The sequence below is a fragment of the Phyllosticta capitalensis genome, assembly GCF_038381095.1.
Source record: "Phyllosticta capitalensis strain CBS 128856 chromosome Unknown BKA78scaffold_13, whole genome shotgun sequence".
Lineage (NCBI taxonomy): Eukaryota > Fungi > Ascomycota > Dothideomycetes > Botryosphaeriales > Phyllostictaceae > Phyllosticta > Phyllosticta capitalensis.
The window spans coordinates 739,901-760,758 of record NW_027117451.1 but is presented as its reverse complement, the minus strand read 5'-3'; the positions used below and the strand labels follow the sequence as shown (position 1 = coordinate 760,758).

The window sequence follows — 20,858 nt, the reverse complement described above, 5'->3', positions numbered from 1 at the left end:
GGGTGGTCGTTGCCGCTGTCGTCGTTGTCGCCGCCGCCGCCGCCGCGGCCACCGTCGCCGTTGCCCAGCCAACTCTCGTTGACTTCGCACAATGAGCATCGCATGTCATGTTTGGCGCAGTAATTGCCGGCAATCTATACACAAGCCCTGCGAGCACCAAATGCTTTGGCCGGCGTCCTGCCTTCGCAAACCGTGAATCATTGCGCCACCATGACCTCTCCAGGCGGCTCAGGAAGCTGCAGCACAACGACCGATCGTCCAAGGATATACTTCAGGTCGTCTGGCCCCAGCTGCTCATAGATTCTTCTGTCAGTTCAACTTCCACGCCGCTGTTCCGAAAAGGCCGGATATTTTCAGCCTCCACCGAGAGAATTCCTTTGCGTGAGACTTGCACGTATGACTGTGTCCGCAGTCCTCTCTCTTTCCAGAGGTTTTTTGAAGAGGGTAAAGTAAAGACCCAAAATGCAGGTGTTCCGCTACGGGAAGAGAACGGCAGTCTCGAGGTAGTGCTTGCCGCGGACCACCAGGGCAGCATCGCGGTCGGTGCGCGACTGGCGCAGCATCAATTTTCGGACCGCTCATGATTGTGCAATAAGTGATACAGAGCAATCATTCCAAATAACTATGAATCTATAATCTTCTCAAATATACTTCTCCCATAAAGCATTTCTACGAAATATATCATTCGCTTGTTGGTCGTTGGGATAAGGTTTAGCGAGCCGTTGGTCGTGCGCCACCAGCGAATCATGAAGCGCGAGAGCTTCGAGAACGCAGGGGTCGCCCTGGCAACCTTCCCAAAACGGCAGTTCTGCAGCAATGAAGCTGTCATGCGATAATCGACAGCGAGCGTTCAGGGAGCAGCCATGAGTGCGGAGATTTGTTAATTGGAATTATCGGGGCTTATGGGCTTAAATACAGGGAGCATTCGACCGATGCTGCGACAAATTGCACCAAGCATTGGCAAAGCTGATGCTTGCAAACAGGGAGCATTCATGCTACTGCGCAAGTACTTGGCCATTTGCAACTGCTTCCCAGAAAACACAAGTCAGAGATGTATCTAGGGAGCATCCGACTGCATCGCGCGCTGGACTTACACACAATCCCGAGGAAAACTTCGACGAAATCCCAAGTAGTCACGCAGGCATCTAGGGAGTCATCGGGTGCAAAACACGCTGGACATAGTCAAAATTCCATGTTGAAATTTGAAGAGTTCCAAGCAGTAATGTGGACATCTAGGGAGTCCTCAGCCGCAACGCGCATTGGACTTCGACATAATCTGAAGCAGTAATGCGGACGTCTAGGGAGTCATCAGCTGCAACGCGCGTGGGACTTAGACATAATCTCAAGTAGCAATGCAAACGTCTAGGGAGTCTTCATGTGCCAGGTGCGCTGGACTTGGTCGAAATCCCGAGCCATGAAGCGCACACCCAGGGAGTCATCAGCTGCAGCTCACATTCAACATAGACATAATCTAAAGTAGTATGCAGATGTCTAGGGAGTCTTCATATACGAGGTGCACTGGATATGGTGAAAATCCCAAGCCATGATGCGCACGCCTAGGAGTCATCAGCAACACCACGCGCTGGACTTAGCCATAATCATCATGGTAATGCATGTACAGGAAAAACAGTTGGTTAATATACTATCTAAACGTACAGCAAAGAAAAGAAACCGGTGCCGAGGTGCAGTGGTAAGAGCTGCTGTGCGCGATCATGAGGCGCAAAAAGAAAAAGAAAAAAGAAAATCCCAAGCGACGACGCCCAGGAACGAATCCGCACCCAAAAGACCCAACTTCCTTCCCTACCAACGGCTGGTAGGCGCCTTGCCCGAAGGCCACTTTGCCTCATCCTTGGCCTTCTTCCCCTCCTCCAACTCCGCCCGGCGTGCCACCAAGTACGAAAACGAATCCGGAGTGAGGCGGTAGTCTGCATTCCTCTCGCCGTGATCCTGGTACGGGACAAGGTACTGGGCCTCCACCCAGTACGTCTTGCCGCCGTCCAGGTTCACGTACGAGCGCTCCATCATCTTCTTGTCCTTCTCCAGGAGCAATTGTGGCGCGCTGCCTGGAGTGTTTGCAGCAATGCTGACGCCAGGATGGTGAATCTCAATGTAATCGCTGCGAAAGAGCTCCGCGCGGCCAGCGCCATGCTTTTCCTCGTTGAAATTATCTTCGGCGTACTTTTCCTCGGGCGTAAGACCACCAAGAGTGGTCAAGGTAACCACCTTGACTAGGTCGCGGTGGTTTGGCCTTTCCATGATGATGACCGGGTGGTTGAAGAAGCGTTCGACTTTCTGGAACTCTGCGCGCGTGAACTCCTTGTTGTTGTCGCCCATTTGATAGATCAAGCACGTGAAAAGGTGGATGGAAGACTGGTGCTTTAGGAAGAGAATCCGGCCGGGTTGGATCTGTCCGCGCCTGCGCTTGTTCAAGGAGAACTTGGCGCGGTTCTCCAACGTGCCCGAAAATTTTGGCACGTGCTCCACTGGTGGGTGTGGGCGGTGGTGCTGGACTGGGTAGCCATGGCGCGCCGGCGGCTCTGGCGAGGGCGACAACTCCCTATAACCTCTTTTCCTGCCATGGGGAGCAGGGGGCGAACCGCCATTGCCACCGAGGTCACGCTCACCACCACGGCCACTACCACCAACCCAGCTGCGGTCACGGCCAGCACTCCATCCACCCCTGGTGGACAAATCTTGAGCGCCGCCATGGGACTGACCCGCAGGCAGAGGTTGGTGGTAGTACGGGCCGTTGTGTACAACGGCAGGGGGCGGTGGGGGCAGGAAGCGAAAGTGCTCCTGCGGGTCCCAAGGACGATAGCCTTCCCTGGGGCCGTGGTGGTGGTGGTGATCCTCGGGGCGACGGGGACCCTGAGGAAATGGGGGAGGGGGAGGGGGAGGGGGAGCGAGCGGAGGAGAGGTCGACCTGGGCGGCGGCGGAGGAGGCGGTGGCGGCGGTGGAGGAGGAGGGAGCGGAGGGAGAGAGTGGGCGGGAGGTGGCAGGCCAGAGGGGTACGCATAGTGAGAACCGTAATGATTCCCACCATGGTACCCATGGCCGTATCCCGGAGGGCCCTGGTGGTGTCCGCCTGTGAGATGTTAGTGATGTTCAGTGAGACCACAAGGCCGTAGACTTGAGAATCATTGGAGACCGACCAAACGGAGGGAAAGATGGGCCAGCTGGGGGGCCAAGTCCAGCTGGAGGCGCCATGGGAGGGGCCTGGTGCCAAGGGCGAAGCCTCTGGTCTTGCTGGCTGCTACGAGCAGCATGATGCGGCGGCGGCGGAAGCGGCGTCGGAGGCAGCGGCGGCAGAGGGTGTCCAGACGTCGACGGTCTCTGGACAGCAGCACCCAGCTGGCGCTGAGTGCCGCGCCAGTATCCGTCTCGGTACTGGGGGTTGCGCTTTAAGGCGTTAGCTCAATAGTCTCGAGCAAAGATCGAAAGGAGCGCGAGCGGAAGAGGAAAGCTTACGTTGGACATTGCTCTACTGAATCCCTGAGCAGATCAGAGTAGAGCAGAGCAGAGCGGAGCGGAGCGGAGCAGAGCGGAGCAGAAAAGGGCGCAGCGGGAGTGTAGCGGGCGCGGACGACGAGAAAACGAGACGAAGGGACGACCAAAATCTCCAAACCGACCCCTTGAACCTCAAAACGACGGCAAGACGACGGGCGGTGGTGGAAACGTGAGGTCAAGGTGTCGGATTGATGGTGGTGAGGAGAGAAGACAAGAGGAGGGTCGCCGAAGTTTTGTTGTTGTGCTGGCGCGTTGTGGAAACACCCAGCAGGAGGCAGGAGGCAGGACCACCGACCGATGACGACACCGGTATCGATATCGATATCGCTGGGCAGAGACGAAAGGCACGTTTGGTGAACGCGTAGGTGATTTCTGAGGATTGGCACAGTGTTACCCCTGGCAGCGTGCGACAGCGATAATCACCTCTGCCAGCATCAACACCTCTTTGCATCACTCCAAAGACTTCGCGCTTGACAGCATATGCTGCCTTACCACTCTACCCCTTCAGTCCCTGCAGGGCTTTTACTGCCTGTGGTGCTTTTTGGAAGTTGAGCTGCGCTTCTCCGAACTCGCTTTGGAGGGAGTCCGCGATACTTGACGACGGCACCGAGCCTTGGAAGGCGAAACATTTGACTGGTAAGAGACATCTTGAGGGCCCTGGAAGAGGTATTCTGTCGTGTCAGGATTTTTGACGTACTGAGAATCCTCGTCCACAAGCAGGCCTCTCTTCGTCGTAATCGGGCTGCTTTGGCCAAATTGAAGACGAAACCAAGCCAAAGAGTACATTTTCCAGGAACCGACCAGACATGCGACTTTAATGACACCTTCGAACAAGAGAGAAGGATAAATCGAACCAAGGGCCATGCCAACATGGCAAGGAGACTGTTCGGCACCCAATCGAAGATTTCGACATCACCAGTGGTCCAAGGATTCAACCAGACGAAGCGAGCCGCCTCTACTTTGAAGATTTCCTGCCCTTCTACGGACCTGGACTAGAATTGCGGGTATATACTCTGGCTTAGATGCAAAGAGTAGAGAGTCCGTTCCAGGGCTTAGAGGATCTTTCCATGTCGGAAACGGTGCTTCAGAGGCACAAATTGTGGCATGGAATCATGCCGCAAACCAGTCGGCTGTTTGGTGTGGCGAGTATCCATGTCCATCACAAGCACGCTCGCGCTCGAAAAGACGAAAAACCAAGGGACGCCAGACGATCGGTTGCGCTCGGAGCATATCATAAGGAATAGAGGATCCGAGGCGAGTGCCAAAGGCCCTCCAAGATGCGCATCCATTGTGCTGGCCAAAGGGTTTGTTCCGATGGACATCGCGGAAATGGTCTTTCTCCGGCGGAACCGTCCAGTTTCTTTTACCCACATCGCAGCTGCTCGCGACACGACGGCCGACTGACTTCCAGACTCGCGTTGAGGAATCGACGTGGACCAAGGGCTAGAGTCTTCCAGACTGAAGCGTTGACACGGTGCCCGGCTTGCCAGACTTGCAGGCCATTGCGCTTCCACTGGCTTTGTCGTTTGGCGCGCCTGAATGGATTCCTCGATTGCTGTCAGCTTGGATTATCAACCGGGGATCATTGTTTGTGGACAAAGGGCTTGGCAGAAAAGACGCCTTTCAATCCATTGTTCTTTGCGACAAAGACCTTCAAGTTCCAGGACCATGGTGCTCTCTCTGGAATCTTCTGGGTACGCCATACAGCCTGCAAGCCGCATGGGCGCTGGTGACTTTGGCCGCGTACTGGAGAGGCTTCGGGACCCAATGGAGCCAAGCGCATCCTGTGAAGTCTGTGAGCTCTGCGAGCTTTGCACAAGTCAGCGTCTTTGAAACTGGGGGAAGCAAATGGAGTGGCACCAACTGAGTAGCACATATCACCATCCACACACTTCATCTAGGCCAAAGTGCCTCCGCTCAGGTGGATGAAAAACCGTTCGTTTGAGATTGTGGACGTGGGCAATGTTTCCTTCCTCTTTCGTTGTCCAAGGCGGCAGTATCAGGCGGCAGTCCCAGGCGGCGGGAACCCAAAACCTGGAGCCGTTATCAAACCAGCAAATACGGTAAGACGGCGACTAATCCCTTCCCCATCAAGCAACTCCCAGCGCCTACCGGAAACCTCCCACAACCACGCAGGAAGAAATCCGTCGTCAAACTCCCGAGGCGCATTCGCTTTGACTCAGGGTATTTCCCGAAAGCGAGCTACCCACGTGAGACAACGGGACGAGAAACGCCTTGACAAGGAATGCAGTTGACACAAGGGCAGCGACGGCCGGTCTTTTGATCGGCAAACCGCACACGAGCTGAAAGCGACCTCTTATGTCGCCAAAAGAACACATCTCTACTCCCGCAAAAGGCCTCATATCCCTTTACAACACAAGCGTGACATCATTCGACACAGCAAAGCGGACAAAAGCATCCTTCTGTCAATCAAGTCCACGACTGGGGAGTTGCATGACAAGACAGGAAGGTCAACAGGCATAGACGAGCATGTCACGGAGCTCATACCACGGAATCAGGTGTTTCGAAGGTTGCATTAACGATGATTCAAAAGCTGACAAAATGAAAACAAGACAGAAATCAAACAAAGTTACCCCAGGACCCTAAAAGACCGCTGGTTTCCCTCTCCACCCAGGACTTTGACGAGCGTCCTTGACTCGTCAGGTTGCGCATCCCTTTCGGGCGTCGACAACCTGAAAAGAAAAGCAGTACGAAACACAATCTAGGGAATACATTCTGGGGAATACAATCTGAGGAATACAATCCGGAAACCAGACTCGAGGAAGTATGGTGGAAGGACGTGCGAACAATTGGTGATATCTCCAGGCCAGACACGAGCTGGTCGCCAGACACGAGCTGGTAGCCAGACACGAGCTGGTAGCCAGACACGAGCTGGTAGCCAGACACGAGCTGGTCGCCAGACACGAGCTGATCTTGGGATTCCAGACACGAGCAGCTCGGGCTCGATCGAAAGTTGCCGCGGGAAGGGTCTTCATCCGGTGTGCCGGGCAAGACTGGGGAAGTTTTGGGCCTTTCCAGGAGAATTGTCGCATAGTCGTTTTGATGAAAGCCGGCTCTGGGGACAGCACCAGCCCAGATTGTTTTTGGGGGAGCTGCCGTGCCGAACGACAAGAGAAGGCAGACAATTTTTTGAAGCATTTCGCCGAGATTCGTTTCCAGCCGGAGTCTTGGACGAGCAGCTCGTGCTTGCAGCCGAAAGCTGTCATTTGTCCCTGATCCCAGGACAACAATTTGTGGTCAGCATGTGGTCAGTGAAATGGAAGCGACGTACCGTTTTGGCATAAAGTGAACCAGATTCTTCCAGGAGCCCATGGGAAGTTATTTGTCCGTACCGGATGCTCCAGATCCGATTCTGGAGAGCCTTTTGAGCTGAAGATTCGATCTTGAACAGCGCGGTTTGGTCTCTTCTTTTCTTGGCTGGAGACCTTTTTGGAGGACGTTTTGGCTGATTTAAAGTGTTCTAGGGTCCTTTGGTATGCCATTGGAAGTTGTTGTTGGTGCCACATCCCGAAGAACGGATCCTGAAGAGCCTTTTGAGCTGAAGCTTCGACTTTGAATGTGTTGTTTTCGATGTCTTCCTGGTCCGGGTCTCTGAACAGAGCAGTCCTGGGAAGCATTTTCCAACTGAAAGTAAGCAGAGTTCGGATCAAAAGGGAGTCTCTCGAGCACTTACTGCGAAGACTCCTTGTCTGGCTGACTAATTTTTAGAGCCTTCGGCAGGAGGCTCCTGATGAAATGCTGGCCATTTGGACGCGAGAAAGATCTGTTCGTGCCTGGCACATCGAGCAAAAAAAGGAGTACTTTGACGGTACCCAAAGAAAGCTCTCCTAACCGTCGACGCGGCCTGCGCTTTCCACCCAGGCATAGCCTGGGCTCCAGCAATTTGGCTCACCATCGACGGCCACGGTGTGTTGCATCGGGCCAGAAGGGGGTTGTCTGACGGTCCCCCGCCGCCGAATGTGTCGCCTGGGTTTGTCGATCGGGCCTTGTCGAAAGGGGTTGTCTGATGGTCCCCTGCCACCGGATTTGTCGCCTCGGATTTCTGGTCGGGCCTTGTCGAATGGAGTTGTCAGACGGTCTCCTCCGCCGGAGTTTTTACGCGGTCTCCTCCCGCTGGATGTGTCGCCTGGGTGTGTCGGGCCAGGCCGGATGGGGTTCCCATGGAGTTGTCTTGAGCAATGGCGTTGAGTCCTGCCACGGAGATCTCACGAACCCCCGGAGATGCAACCGGTCCTTCAATGCTGGTCGTATTTTCTGGCAAGTCTCTCGAGGGCGGCGATCGAGTTCTGATCAAGGGACGGAGTGTCTTCACGGCCATAGTGCGTGAGCAGCTTGGTCTCGACGTTGTATCCGCCATTGGTCAAGCAGACGTAGGATCGCTTCTGCAGCTTCTGACCGGGGCCCAGACGCAAGAGGGCTGAATGACCCGATGCGGGGATGCCGGGGTGTTCGATTTGCGGGAGCTGGTCGAGGCGCTCCGCTTTCTCCTGGGGGTTGTGCATCCCAGACCACTTCTCCTCGGCGCTCTTGTTCCCGTAAGAGGTCATCGGGAACACCCTCACGTAGTCCTTGTCTCCAGGATTGGAAAAGACCAGGACAGGGTGGCCGAAGAAACCTTCGGGGTTGAAGTACTCCTTCCTGGCCAATTCCGAGACAAGGCGCGAGTTGCGGTGCTCACGCTCGTTGTAGTAGGGCAGGTGAGCGACTACACCCTTCTTCAGCCAGGCGGGGGTAGATGCAGAAGGAGCGGCGGTCTCGGATGGCTGGCTGTCTTTTGGCCTCCAGGAAGAATTGTTTTGCCATGCAGGGGCTTGCCGCGGGCTGGGACCGGTGATCGTGTGGGATTGCTGGCGGTCGTTTGGCCTCCAGGAAGATTCGATCTGCCACGCAGGGGCTTGCTGCTTTGTGGCGAATTGGACGGCTCTGGTCGGGCCAGAGGTCCTCGGCCGAGGGAGATCCTATCTCTTCGGCGAGGTTTCCATTTTGAGCAGGGTGTGTGTATATATGTGTGTGTATGTATATGTGTGTTGGAAATTCTTGAAGCTTTGAGCGAAGAAAGAAAGATTTTGTGAGAGCCTTTCGTTTTCGCGAGAGAGTGGGCTTGCAAGAGAGGTGCGGATGAGAATTGAGGAGGGCAGAGGCAGGCTTTTATTTGAGCTGCATACGCTCAACTTTGGTTCCACCTTCTCTCGTCTCTATAGTAACTCTTCTGGTTGAGAATGGTTGGCGGTTCGTGGTTCGCGCGAGGCCTGTGCGGAAAGACTCGAGTTGCGGAACATCCAAGAGGGAGTCATCTAGGGCAAGAAGAGACCCGAAGAATGCCAATCAGCACTCGAAAAAGTCGGGCCATGGCAAGTTAAACCAGGGCAAAGTGCTTTGTGTAATTGGAAAAGCGCACAACATGGAGGCAATTGACGGCATGCATTTTCAGGGGGCCACATGAAATCGACAATTCGATGTATACGTCACGATGTATGCCAGAGTTCACTTCCAGTTCGCTTATGATTCTTTGAAGCTTTTGAGAATTTGGATGGATGTCTACGAGTTTACTACGGGCAGGAATTGGACACTGAGCAGTCACTGAACGACGCGAAGCGATAGGGAGCTGGTAGAGGCTTTTGATCACGTTGGTCGAGTGCCGCATCTCTCGGGCGATCCAGAAACCAAAGTTTCCCTTCCATGCGAAATAGCCAGCAAAATTCTGGTCATTCGTTGCTTTAGTCAATCATTGCCGTATCGTATTACACCACAGTTTCCAACTGGATGTCCGGCGAACGACCCAGAAAGCCAATCGGCATCGAGTCTGGGCCATGTAAGCGAAGCAATGCCCTATTTCTTACGGCATAGGCACCACGTCCCAATGGAACTGCTACCTCGGGGCGAGTTCATAGGCCCCCCTGATGCCCGTGCTGGATCTGCCCCATGGATAGCGGCCGGCACGGGACGAGCCGTCTTGCTGCGCCCCGTCAGCTCTGCCGTTGGTCGTGGACCTTGCGAGAGATTTTTTTCCTCATTGAAAATCGCGCATCTGACTCAGGGGGCTAGAAAGCGTAGCGTAAACAAGTTCCAGAGGCTCAAAACAGACGTTTCCAGGCCAACCAGGGGAAACCAGGGTTCGGCGATTTGACGGCTAACAGCTGCGCCCTGAACCAATTGTCCACGTGGGAGGTGGAAAAAGTGAATGATGTTGCAAAATTTTCGTTCGGTACCAGAGCCACAGATCGGAATTGGTGCGCAGAAATGGCTGTGAAGTGGGGTACTTGCCGTATCAAAGGGAGGGCTTTTTGGCTGACTATGAGGAATCGCAGTCGCGCAGCCGAATCACGAGTACTCGGGGCTTTGGCATAGCAAACCGGCTTACTATCACCATTGAGAAATTAAGGACGCAGGAAACGGATTTACTGCTGCGCCGTCAAACGTTGGAGACTTGGAAAACAGCAAAAGAGATTTTTTTACGTGCTACTAGCTATTCACAGCAGATACCCCTGAGACGAACACTTCGCTCGCATGCGCCAAAAAACGACAATCAAAGAACGAGAATAACGACTAAATGCCGAATCAGCTCACGCCTTACTCTTGCAACCGCAGCCTTCTGGTGAACACCCCTTCTCCTTCTTCCTCTCGTCTAAACCGTCCGGCCCTTGCCCCCACGCGCCAGCCCTCTTGCCCCATCTCATCGTGCCCCAGAAATGCGTCCAATTAATCTTGGGAGGTGGCTCTTGCGCCGTTCTAAAGGGACTCGCACCATGTCTAAACAAAACCTCGTCCTTCTCCGCATCTATGTCTCTCGACTCGCCCATGACGACATCGCTGACCTGATCAGCAGACGACGAAGCGGCCTCCCGTTCCGCGGCGGGCATCTCCCACCGCCGCACCTCGCGTGGTAGTGGTCGCCACCAGCCCTCCTCGGTGCGCGCCCACCACTTGGCGCCGCACATCTCCCACAGTCGGCTGCGCGCACGCTTGTACGCAAATTTTTCGTCCTCGCCCGTGAAGGCGACCGTCTTAGCAAAGTCGGGGCTGGCCGTGCGTCGTCGCATGTTGGTCGGCATCTCCGTGGGTCGCTCGTCGTTGAAGGTACCCGCGAATCCCGGGCCCCGACCGCGGCGCACGCGGTTGGGCGGGTCGTCCTCGAGTGCGTCGGCCGCTAGCACGCCTTGTAGCCGTGCGTGCGTGTAGTCTGGTTCGTGCTCTGGCTCTGGCTCCGGCTCTGGCTCCGAGTAGGAAGGGTCTGGGTTCGATGGGTCGTAGCTCGAGATGTTGGGCCGGAAGGGCGCCGTTACGTCTTGGTAAATGTCTGAAAAGGTTTCCGAGTAGACGGCATCCGAGTCAACTTGGTTTTCGCTAGTGGTCTTCGAGGCACGCCGTCGAGTTTCGGGAAAGAAAATGTCGTCTGGGCCAGCCGAGGCGGTGATGAGGAGCTTGCAGCGCGCCTCATAAAGGGCGTCGAGCAGAGTGATGAATCGCCTCGCCTCGTTCTTCTGCAGCAGCGAAAGCACAGGGACGTCTGTGAGGACGATGGTGTGGAAATGAGACGCGAGGGTAATGTAGTCTGCAGGGCCGAGCGAGCTGCCGCAGAGCTCCGTAAAGGTCCAAGATGCAACGCCATTGTTTTGCCGCGGGATGGGTACTTTGCGTCCGTAGACGTGCATTGTGCTCGGTGACCAAGTCGAGCTCTGGCCGGCTGCTTCTTGTTCTGCTTCTCTGAAGCTTCTCGACCAAGACTCATGGGACTCGGTGGCCTCGTCGGCGGACGGTTTGACGTAGTAGTACTTGGGCAAAATCATGCCTTTTGGCGTCTTGTCTTCGGCGACTCCAGAGCCCGGGAGTCCCGACAGACTCGCCGTCAATTGCGAGCCTATCGAGTTTGGCATCGACGACTCCTTTGAAGCTGCCTCGGACTCGCTTCGCCGGTAGTCCTTGCCGCCATCCATTTCCCAAACCTCACATCGTGCTTTGAGTACTTCCAAGAAAGGCGCAAAGTCTCCTCTTCCAGAAAACATATTGTCGCTTCGTTTCTCACGCACAGGCATGCCGAATCTCCATCGAAGGGAGTCCATTCTGGTCGGTGGCGGCGTAAACTCCATGCCTGACGCTTTGGCCAACTCCTCCGGCATGCGGTTGCTGGTGGCTATCAAGACGCCCCCAAGATGAAAGAAACTGGTCAAAAGCGTCGACATGATCTTGGAGGCAGCGCGGTCCGGCAGTTGAAATTCGTCCAGAAACAGGATAGGGGAGGCCTGGATCATGTCACGTGCCAGCATCAGGAGAGAATGGTCGTCTTCGTTGATCAAGCCGGAGCCACGTTGCTTGCGGAGTAGCTCGAGCTTTGCAAAAGTCTCCAGCATAAAGGTGTTGAAGTGGAATCTCTTCTTTTTCTGATTCGGGAGGCAGTCGGCGAAGAGGTCAATGAGCATGCTCTTGCCTGTGCCGACTTCGCCGTGCAGCATCAAGCCCCTGGGCGAGTCGAGTTCCATGGCGGCTTCATGACTGGTAATGACCCTTGTCAAGGCTCTGCTGTCGTTCTTTTCTTTCTGGGGCAGCAACGTTGACCACAGCCATGACGAGGCGCTTCCCGTGTCGTGCGGGAGAGTGGCGTGAGGTTGGCCGGCGCTGATGGCTCGAGTAATCTGATGGAGGCGTTGACTGTATTCTACCGTCGGCTCATAGTCTTTTAAGCGCTCATAGAGCTTTTGTAAATGTATCGCTGTTCGTGGTCAACCCCAGGATCAGATAGCATCACCAGATAAGATGGAAGTGGACGTCATGACGTACCGAGGCGGTGCTGCGCTGGATCGGTTCTAATCCGCTTCGTCGCCAACAAAGCGCGGTAAAGGACAAGCGGATTGGTGATGGTGACCCCCGTCGAGTATTTTCGAATATTCATGAGGCCAAACGAATATCTGCAAGTTCTTTTGTGGTTGCCAGGTGCCGACCTCGGCGAAAGAGGGTGGTGATTATGTGCTATTGTGGCTTTTCCCGCGCGTCGAAATGCTACGGTGGGCCAGATTATCCCTGGACGCAACGCCACAGCATCATCTCACACCACCACGGTACTCAAAATTGGTCTATCGTGAAGACTTTCGCTTTCTCCATATATTTTTACACCAAGGGATCTTTGTGATCATACTGTAAGCCAGTGCTACACTGCAACTCTTTTATTGTGTCCTATCATGAGGCTCTTTGGACGCCAGGCGCCATGAACAGCGACTGGATATGATGAAGGCCGGCGGAACTTCCTCATATGGGTTGCCTCTTCTTGGCTGTCTGTAAACGTTTACCCTCACTCTTCAAGATATATCATGCGATGCGCCATGTTGACTGCTACCTATCTGGCTAGAGGTTGAACTGCTGATCGATGAGTTTGTTTGGCGAAATACATCATGCGGAAACCCCGCAAAAGTCGAAAGCATGCCAGTCGTCTTGTTGATATGAGGAAGTATTGATGTTGTGGCATTTCAAATGAATCTGTGGATATCCCGATATCTCGATTCTTTCGATGCCTCCTCGTTAAACTGCTGTCAATTCGAGCAGCAGAAAATACTTTTCGATGGATCGCCAAGGTGGACTCGGAGACCGCTGCGTAGGATGTTCTGGCGGACAACGCTTTGACAATACTTGACAGGCAGTGTGGGCGTTGGAGGTAGCTTGCTTCTGCTCAAGAGAAAACGATCATACCTTTCAACCGGATCGAAGCTCCAGCCTTTCCTCAATCACGACCACAATCTCCTTCCACTCCTTCATGCCACCACTACCCGTATCTCCACATGCGATCCGCTTCTCAATGGGCCGCAAGACCTCGACCCATCCATTGTTCCTCACATTCCAGTCGCCTTCCAACAATGCCATTTGTTTCGTCGTGATGGGGTGATTCCACATGGCCGTGTTCATCGCGGGGGCGACGACGATAGTCTTCTTTCGCGGCCGCAGTATCGTCTGACCCTGATCGTCGACCCCATCCGACACAGGGTCAACCGTGCCAGTCGTATCCCATGCGCGAATGGTGGACAACAGAAGATTGTCGCAAAGGCCATTGACCATTTTGGCGAGGCTATTCGCGCTGAGCGGCGCAACCACCAGCAAGTCGGCCCATCGGCGCAGCTCAATGTGCAAAATGTTGTTCCCGCGCACCCAAGGCTCTTTCCATTCGTCCTCGTCGAGGTAGATCCCGTCGAGGTTGGGCAGAGACGCGATGGCTTCGAGGCTGGGCTGCTCGGCCGACTGGCCCGCGAGGAATGCGGCCGCCGACGACGTCAGGACGAGCCTGATCGACAGGTTGCGGTGTTTGGACAGCGCTTCGATGATTAGTGGGATCTTGATGGTCGCGACAGAGCCCGAGGCGGCGAGCAGTAGATGCGCTTTCTTGTCATCGCGCAAAGCTGCCGCGTTGAGCGGCGGGCCACTGAGAGCGTTGCTGCGCGAGAGACTTGTCGAGGACATGTGGAGCGGGTGCTTGGAGCTCAGTCGAAGGCTTCGCAGGGGTCCATGGCGAGATTTTGGGCGTTGGCCGGGGATGGCGTGGTGGTGAGCAGAAGGTCGAGTCGGCGTTTTTGGATATGTCAGCGGCGCGGCGATGGCAGGCGTCACTATGTCAATGCGGCGAACTTTCGTCCACCTCCGCTGCCACTCCAGCTCCAAAACATCTCCACGACCGCCCAAAATGTTTTCCCGGACCGCATTTTCGAGCGTAAGACAGATGGAATTCGAAGTACGGATGGGATTGTAGCTAAACAAATAATTCCAGGTTTTCCGCGCCGCCGTGCGGCCGTCGCGTCAATTTGTCAACCCGCTGCAGCGCGCACGCTTCGCTCCGCTCCAAGCCCGCTTCCTCTCCGACGAGACTCGCTCTGCGATAGACCGGGCCGTGAAGTCTGCTCCAGTCGTCTTGTTCATGAAGGGCACTCCAGAGATGCCTCAATGCGGCTACTCGAGAGCCAGCATCCAGATTCTGGGAATGCAGGGTGTGGATCCGAGCAAATTCATTGCATTCAACGTGTTGGAGGACGCCGAGCTGAGACAAGGTAAGAGGGTCAATTCGGTGTTGTGGTAGAATTGAAATTGGGTGGCAAACAGTTCTGACAATGGCTTTGTAGGAGTCAAGGAATACTCAGAGTGGCCGACGATCCCGCAGCTGTACGTGGACGGCGAGTTTATTGGCGGCTGCGACATTTTGATGTCGATGCACCAAGATGGCTCGCTGTCGGAAATGCTGGAGAAGAGGGGCGTGCTCGTAGCAGAGGAGCCGGTAGAAGAAAACGACCAGAAGCCCCAGTAGCCTCAAGAAAAATCGTGGTCTTCATGTCATAATTGCGCTGGGACGGTCCCTTATCCTTCTATACCTCTGTACAGTTAATGCGTTTATGAAGTTGGGCGTTGCCTTAAATTCAGGGTCCTCACCTCTCAAAACGTCGCGTGCTTTCCGCGCGCCTTTCCTTTTCACCTCACTTACAAAACCCCACGCTCCTCCACCTCACCGTCTCTACTCATTGTTATTGTACATCATGGAGGCCACCCGGTCCCTATCCAGTCGCTTTCCTGTAAATCTCCCAAAAAAGAGCAAGCCTACTGCATCCACGTCCGCTCTGTTCAAGAAATCCACGCAGCAGCTGCCGCCCTCCATCAACTTGCACGACGCCAGGCGCAAGAGAGACAGCAGACCGACCAAGTACGAACTGACGAGCAAGCCGCATGGCATCCGCAAGCGCGTTCTGAAGAACAATGCCATGCGCACATGGGAGAAAGCCAAGCTCGAAAAGACCCAGCTTTCTCAGCGCGATTCGCTGTCATCTATGTTCAGTGGTGAGATGCGCTCTTACTCTCTTTTCTGGCTATCCCTCCTCACACCACGTAGAAGCGACCACCGGCGCCCGCAAAGGCGTCCTAACAAACGCCCAAGCCCTCCTCGACGAAGCACAATCCTCGCTGCTTGCCCGCATCAATAGCGCATACGACGATCCCTCCACCACCACAGCTGGCAGCTCTCCCACCAAGCTGAAGCAACCCACACCACCCGCCAAAGCCAAAATCGCGAAACCGAGCAAAGGTCCCTTCCTCAGCTCCTCCCCCGAACAAGAGCACGAAGCCGCCAACAACGCAGATCAGACCCGCCCCGAGCCATCATCCACGGAGCTTTGCCGCTTGCACAACGCGTACATCGCCCGATTGACCCGCCCGCTCGCGGAGGAGAAGTACAGGCTGGCCGCCGTGCCCGAGTCAGGCGTTCCCGTTACCATCACAACGCTGGGCGACAGCATGGAAGAGTTCCGCGCCATCGTCGCGGCCGAGGAGAAGCTCATCGCCGAGCTCGAGGCCGAGTGGGAGGGCGTGACGGACGAAATACGCGAGTTGGGGCAGACCATCCAGTACGGGTCGCTGACGGAAGAGGAGTTTGCGGCAGGCATGAGGCCGACCAATGGCGTCGATGCCGCGGTGATCGAGGCGCTCAGGAGAGAAGTGGTCGATGTGGCGGACGAGTTTGAGGCGGGCGTGAGGGAGATGAAGGAGGCGGAGAAGGCGCTGAAGAGGCGCCAGGAGCGCTTCCTTGCTGATACGATACGCACCATGGGCGAGTTGTAGGAGGGTGTCTCGAGTCTGGGGAGTGTACCTCGAGCTTGACTGTGGGGCGTGTGCGGGAAGAGGAACTTGTGTGTGAGAGGACGCATCATGATTGATGGATGGGCACTTGCTTAGCTACTTACTACATATCTGGGAATAGCTGGCTGCATAGCTAGGCGGCGAATTGCTATTCTTCGCGCCTTATGAGGTACTAGGAGGTAATACTACTACGGTCTGGAAGGGACATGTTTCTCGCCTAACATCGACTCAACTTGATCGGCGAGCACCCGACGGACGCAAGGAGAAGCGGTTCAAAATCTGGCTTCATTGGTCAAGGCCCGTCGTCTCCTCGATGGCAAGAGGGCAGACGCACGCCACAAGCAACAGCACACGGAAACAGCGCTGCGGGTGCATCATCATGTCACATGTCGAATGTCGGGGATATCATTCACAAACACCACGGTGGTAGGTAGAGGTATCAAAGCATCACCACATCACTATCGTACAGCCCGCTTTCCCCCCTCACCCCCCACCCCTCCCCATGCTCCTCTCAACCCCTCAACTCAAAAAGAAATCCAAATCGCTCGGCCCACCCCTCCCCGTCGCCTCGTTATCCGTCAGCTGCTGCAAAAACGTCAAAAAGGGGTCTTCCTCGCTGATGGTGGAGCCGGCCGCGCTGGCCGCGCCAGGCGTCGGCGGCTGGTTCGGCGCGTGACTTGCGGTGGTGTGAGAAGGCAAGGACGGGAGGTCGTGGTCGGCTTTGCTTGCGGTTGTTTGAGGGGGGTGGTATTGGGGGAAGGATGAGGAGGAGGTGGAGGTGTGCGGATTTGGGGCGGAAGCTTTGGTGTCAGAAGTGGCGGTTACGTCGTGGTCGGGCGGCGAGGGCTCGGCGTACTGCGGCGTGGGGATGGAGAAGATGGCGTCGAAGGAGGGCGTGGAGGCGGCGGCGGCGGCGACGTGTGGTTGCGGTGGGACGGCAATCGAGGCACTCGAGGTGTTGGAGGGCGCGGGCGTGGCGGCGGTGGCAGCACCATTCGCCTGCGCCTCTGTGGAAGACACGTTGGTAACCTTGTTGTTGTTGCTGCTGTTGCTGTTGCTCCGGCTGTGTTGCGCCGATGCTGATGCGGGCGCTGGGTCGGGTGTGAAGGATGCGGTAAAGGTGAAGGTGGGCGAAAAGGGCGTTATGATTTGCTGGTGGAAGGATGGGAGGTTTGTGGTCACGTTGATGTCGCGGTGGGCGTCGATCGTGTTGGGCTTGTCGGCTTGGGCAAGAGGGGGCGAGTTTGTTGTATTTTGAATCGTGTTGGAAGAGGTTGGTTTGTGGATTGATGATGCATTGCTAGTGGCGGTTTTGCTGCTAGATTGGTTGACGCCGGTCGTGCAGCGACGCTTGCGACGGCGCTCGACGGGACTTGTTGATTGTGTCGGTTGTGAGGGCAGGACAGGCGGCTGAATTTTAAAGGGAAATGCTGTGGAGGGTATGAAGGCGCTTTGAGGGGATTGGGAATACAAAGAAATGCTGCTACCATAAGCGACGAACATTCAAGGGTAAGTATCAGCTTACCTATCATGGACTGTATCGAGGGACAAGTCCTGAAACGTGACGTGTGCTCCATCAATGGCATGTCCAGGATAGCGGTCGAAAAAGTCCTCCAAGTCCATTGTTGGACTGAATCTCATGGAGTTTCCAGCCATGCTCTTCACCAATTCGGAGTGGCAGCCGTAGATCCACTGCAATGTATCCCTCTGGTGCTGTACACCCGCCCAAATGAACCGCAATTCTGCCAATTGTTGCATCTCCCTTGCGAGGAGTTCCGCACTTGTCGAGTATACCTCGCCGTCTCGGCCCTGATAGTGTGCTCCGTGCACATGGATTGTTCCAGCGGTGCCGACGCAGTAGCCGACGAAGGCGGGCCAGTCGATAATCGATGACGTGCGACCAATCTCGACAAGCTCGGCAATGGCGTTGGCGTGCAAGAAGCACAAGTTGGTTGCTTCTATCTGCCAGGACTGGTGCTGTCCAGTAATAGAGAGCTCGGCCAGATCCATAGGGAGAAAGGTGCGGTAGATCAAGCAGTGAATAATGTGGTAGATGAGCTTGCTCAAAACCAAGAGGGTGCTTTCCTGGTGACCAAAGAGGTTTTCGAGAGAACTAAAGGTTTCTTGTGTCTCGGTAGCCCACATGTCCAGCTCATGGCGAATTTTGGAAAGATTGGAAAGCGAATGCCATGGGAAATGCGAGTCGCCCTTGACACCACCGGCTGCCAGATATCGATTCGTCACGCCCAATATTCTTGTGATCCCGATGAGCATTACAGAACTACTCTGGTTCTGTCTGCACGGTCCGGCCACGTACGGCATGTTGGAGCCGTTCCTGAAAAAGTCGCCTTCCATCATCATGGACCCGGGTGTTGAGACTGATGAAGGCAGCCGGAGGAAGATACATTCGTCGGCGATTTGTGATGGTCTTTTGGATCCACAAGCGAGGAAGCGGTCCATTAGGTAGCATGCCCAAAATAGTCGTCGGCGGCCTTCACGCTCAGAGGGAGGGACATTGATCATCATAGGGAGCTCTCGGTGTAGCTCTAGAGCAAATGCCATGCTGATTGCCGTTGCTTCTTCGAGTTAGTGGCCATCACTCTCGTCCCACAATTCAAGCTTACTTAGCAGCATGTATGCTTTCTTCCCTCGACCAGCTTGATAGTTGGCCTGAGAAAGCAAGAGCAATGTTTGCAGGCTCTCAATACAGGGCTCGTCGGGATCCAGCTCCAGTCGAGATCGGGTAGCGTAGTCGTCAGACGCGCGGACGGCGGCACTGTAGCCTCCAACATGGCTGTGAGGGACATAACTGCAAAAGTCAGACCAATGCCAGATTTACCAGGCTCCCATATCCCAAATCTAGCTCTTTATTGCCATCGCCTTCCTGTAACTGTGCAATGCAATGAAAATTCGAGAACCCATGGGTGGGTCAGTCAAGATTTTGTCCAGGAGATGATGACCTACCGAGCGCTGACGGCATAGATGGCGTAAGCCAAATGGCTTGGTAGTTGGTTATGCTGCAATCGTTGTCTTGTCGTCAATTCGTCCAAGATGTAGTACGGCTTCCCGTGCAGCCGCGCAAAGTATGCATCTAGTAAGATGTCGGTCCTAGGATACAGTGGAGTTTGCTGACTTTAAAATGTCAGTAGATGGCCCAGAATTTCGGCAAGGTATCGCACATGGGTTGCGGAGGAGAGATGGCAACAGGTGCACTGGTCTTTAGATTTGGATTTCTTTCTGTCCGTGGCTGCTGAGGTACCGGGGGTGCGCTCGCGGGCTTCGGGGGCTCTGGCTCATGTGCAGCTTCGGGCGCAGTTTGGAGATCATCAGTGTCGTCAATTGGCTTCTCCTTATTCTCTTCGTGGAGTCGTTTTTCAAGGCCGTCTACACGTTTGAGTAAAGCTGTGCATATGTGAGCAACGTTGCATTGGACTTGGGGTGATCATGTTCCAACCTTCGAGGACATCGGTCTTTGGTCCGCGCTTCTTGGGAACAGCGTCTGCAAAGACCCAATCAGCTACCAGATCCAAAACAGGCTAAAATTGGAAGAACGATAATGCAGCTGATTGCAATTGTACGCACCGTAAATACATGGGCAGGCAAAGACCTGGCAAGCCTCACATGTTGGCTTCAGACGATTGCATTTTATCTGCGCAGCCAGTTCAACGACTCGCTCGTTGGGAAAATCGAGACATCAAATACCTTTCTCTTCCGACAGCTCTTGCAGTTCATGGCCTCTCGCGGCTCGTTGCTCACCCGGCGCTGGGGCAAACGATCAATGCCGACCTGCGGCCTAGCAGCAGCATGCGTGGTCATGGCTGCGCGGAGAAATGGACGACAATGGCTCAGGCGTTGAAGGAAGAGTCGGAGGGTGGCGAGAGGGTGGTACTAGAGCGTGACCGAGGCCGAACATACATGGCAAGCCGAATGTCAGACGGTTGGGGGTGCGTGAGATGGTGATCGGAGAGTCGTGAGGGAGCAGCAACAACAACAGGAGACCAGGCCCAGGACAGGAGACAGGAAGGGCCGACAGGTATTAGGATGACATGGCGAGGGAGGGAGTGAGGTAGGGACATGGACATGACGAGAATAGCCGCCTTATGGACCCTTTGTCGTTGACGAGGTACGACTCAGGATTGCTTTGGATATTGGTCCTTCCCCACCCCGCGCGCAGACGAAGCCATCCACGCCCATGTTGTCCCCGGAGCTTGGCTTCCCACTGCGGTATAGCTTCGCTGGCCCCGGATGCCCCACATGACGACGATCTGACGGTGCGAACTTCAAGAGCTCGGTGTTGTTGTTGAGTCGACAAACCTCCATGACAGCGTTGCACTAGTCCGTAGCAAAAGTTCCCGCCCGTCCGCGTTCCTTCCGCCTTGGTCGTCGGCCCCGTTTCCCGCCTCTTCCTTGATCGCTCCCCCAACTCTATCACAACAACATCCATCAAGACGTCTTCGGCCGTATCGACTGTACCTTTCCAGCTTCTTGCAGAACAATGTCCATTCTCCCCCTCGCTTCCCCCTCGGCGCGCCACGAAACAACCACCACCACCGCAGTCGGGAAAAAGCCCCTTTGCACTCCCATATCGACCCTCAACACCAAGCAACAGCCGCTCGTCCATCTCGAAAGAGCCAAGTCCGCCATCCGCCTCATCTCCTCGGCCTTGTCACGCATCCAGACCTGCACCTGCGCACGCACGCCACAACGGCGCCTCCCCAAACCAACCCCTACATGA

General features: G+C 55.2%; 9 protein-coding genes across 9 annotated transcripts; 2 read left to right on the top strand and 7 right to left on the bottom strand.

The window, feature by feature from the left end:
• Positions 1-1,510: 1,510 nt before the first annotated feature.
• BKA78DRAFT_363448 (uncharacterized protein) lies at positions 1,511-3,667 on the bottom strand. Its single transcript, XM_066892482.1, has 3 exons — positions 3,470-3,667; positions 3,154-3,400; positions 1,511-3,086 (listed from the first exon to the last, which is right to left on the bottom strand). Exons 1-3 carry the CDS (start codon positions 3,476-3,478, stop codon positions 1,801-1,803), a joined length of 1,542 nt encoding a protein of 513 aa, XP_066738646.1. The 5' UTR covers positions 3,479-3,667; the 3' UTR covers positions 1,511-1,800.
• A 2,330-nt stretch (positions 3,668-5,997) lies between these two features.
• Positions 5,998-7,052, bottom strand: BKA78DRAFT_61373 (uncharacterized protein). Its single transcript, XM_066893466.1, has one exon. It carries the CDS (start codon positions 6,665-6,667, stop codon positions 6,089-6,091), a length of 579 nt encoding a protein of 192 aa, XP_066738645.1. The 5' UTR covers positions 6,668-7,052; the 3' UTR covers positions 5,998-6,088.
• BKA78DRAFT_328049 (uncharacterized protein) lies at positions 6,445-7,339 on the bottom strand. The gene is made up of 2 exons (XM_066889568.1): positions 7,238-7,339; positions 6,445-7,159 (listed from the first exon to the last, which is right to left on the bottom strand). The coding sequence occupies exons 1-2, from the start codon at positions 7,309-7,311 to the stop codon at positions 6,778-6,780; spliced, it is 456 nt and encodes a 151-aa protein (XP_066738644.1). The 5' UTR covers positions 7,312-7,339; the 3' UTR covers positions 6,445-6,777.
• A 425-nt stretch (positions 7,340-7,764) lies between these two features.
• On the bottom strand, positions 7,765-8,332 carry BKA78DRAFT_300419 (uncharacterized protein; the record flags this gene model as incomplete). Its single annotated transcript, XM_066887196.1, has 2 exons — positions 7,765-8,167; positions 8,208-8,332. 2 exons carry the CDS (start codon positions 8,330-8,332, stop codon positions 7,765-7,767), a joined length of 528 nt encoding a protein of 175 aa, XP_066738643.1.
• Positions 8,333-9,937: 1,605 nt separating this feature from the next.
• On the bottom strand, positions 9,938-12,476 carry BKA78DRAFT_328045 (AFG1-like ATPase-domain-containing protein). The gene is made up of 2 exons (XM_066889567.1): positions 12,305-12,476; positions 9,938-12,236 (listed from the first exon to the last, which is right to left on the bottom strand). The coding sequence occupies exons 1-2, from the start codon at positions 12,414-12,416 to the stop codon at positions 10,093-10,095; spliced, it is 2,256 nt and encodes a 751-aa protein (XP_066738642.1). The 5' UTR covers positions 12,417-12,476; the 3' UTR covers positions 9,938-10,092.
• Positions 12,477-13,210: 734 nt separating this feature from the next.
• BKA78DRAFT_259719 (flavoprotein) lies at positions 13,211-13,969 on the bottom strand (the record flags this gene model as incomplete). Its single annotated transcript, XM_066885401.1, has 2 exons — positions 13,211-13,465; positions 13,505-13,969. The coding sequence occupies 2 exons, from the start codon at positions 13,967-13,969 to the stop codon at positions 13,211-13,213; spliced, it is 720 nt and encodes a 239-aa protein (XP_066738641.1).
• A 164-nt stretch (positions 13,970-14,133) lies between these two features.
• Positions 14,134-15,115, top strand: BKA78DRAFT_328043 (monothiol glutaredoxin-5). The gene is made up of 3 exons (XM_066889566.1): positions 14,134-14,216; positions 14,274-14,550; positions 14,623-15,115. The coding sequence occupies exons 1-3, from the start codon at positions 14,190-14,192 to the stop codon at positions 14,802-14,804; spliced, it is 486 nt and encodes a 161-aa protein (XP_066738640.1). The 5' UTR covers positions 14,134-14,189; the 3' UTR covers positions 14,805-15,115.
• Positions 15,031-16,105, top strand: BKA78DRAFT_300415 (uncharacterized protein; the record flags this gene model as incomplete). Its single annotated transcript, XM_066887195.1, has 2 exons — positions 15,031-15,328; positions 15,381-16,105. 2 exons carry the CDS (start codon positions 15,031-15,033, stop codon positions 16,103-16,105), a joined length of 1,023 nt encoding a protein of 340 aa, XP_066738639.1.
• Positions 16,106-16,640: 535 nt separating this feature from the next.
• BKA78DRAFT_339263 (fungal-specific transcription factor domain-containing protein) lies at positions 16,641-20,258 on the bottom strand (the record flags this gene model as incomplete). Its single annotated transcript, XM_066890278.1, has 8 exons — positions 19,826-20,258; positions 19,706-19,772; positions 19,578-19,622; positions 19,303-19,525; positions 19,088-19,255; positions 18,748-18,932; positions 17,649-18,699; positions 16,641-17,603 (listed from the first exon to the last, which is right to left on the bottom strand). The coding sequence occupies exons 1-8, from the start codon at positions 19,937-19,939 to the stop codon at positions 16,643-16,645; spliced, it is 2,814 nt and encodes a 937-aa protein (XP_066738638.1). The 5' UTR covers positions 19,940-20,258.
• Positions 20,259-20,858: the final 600 nt, after the last annotated feature.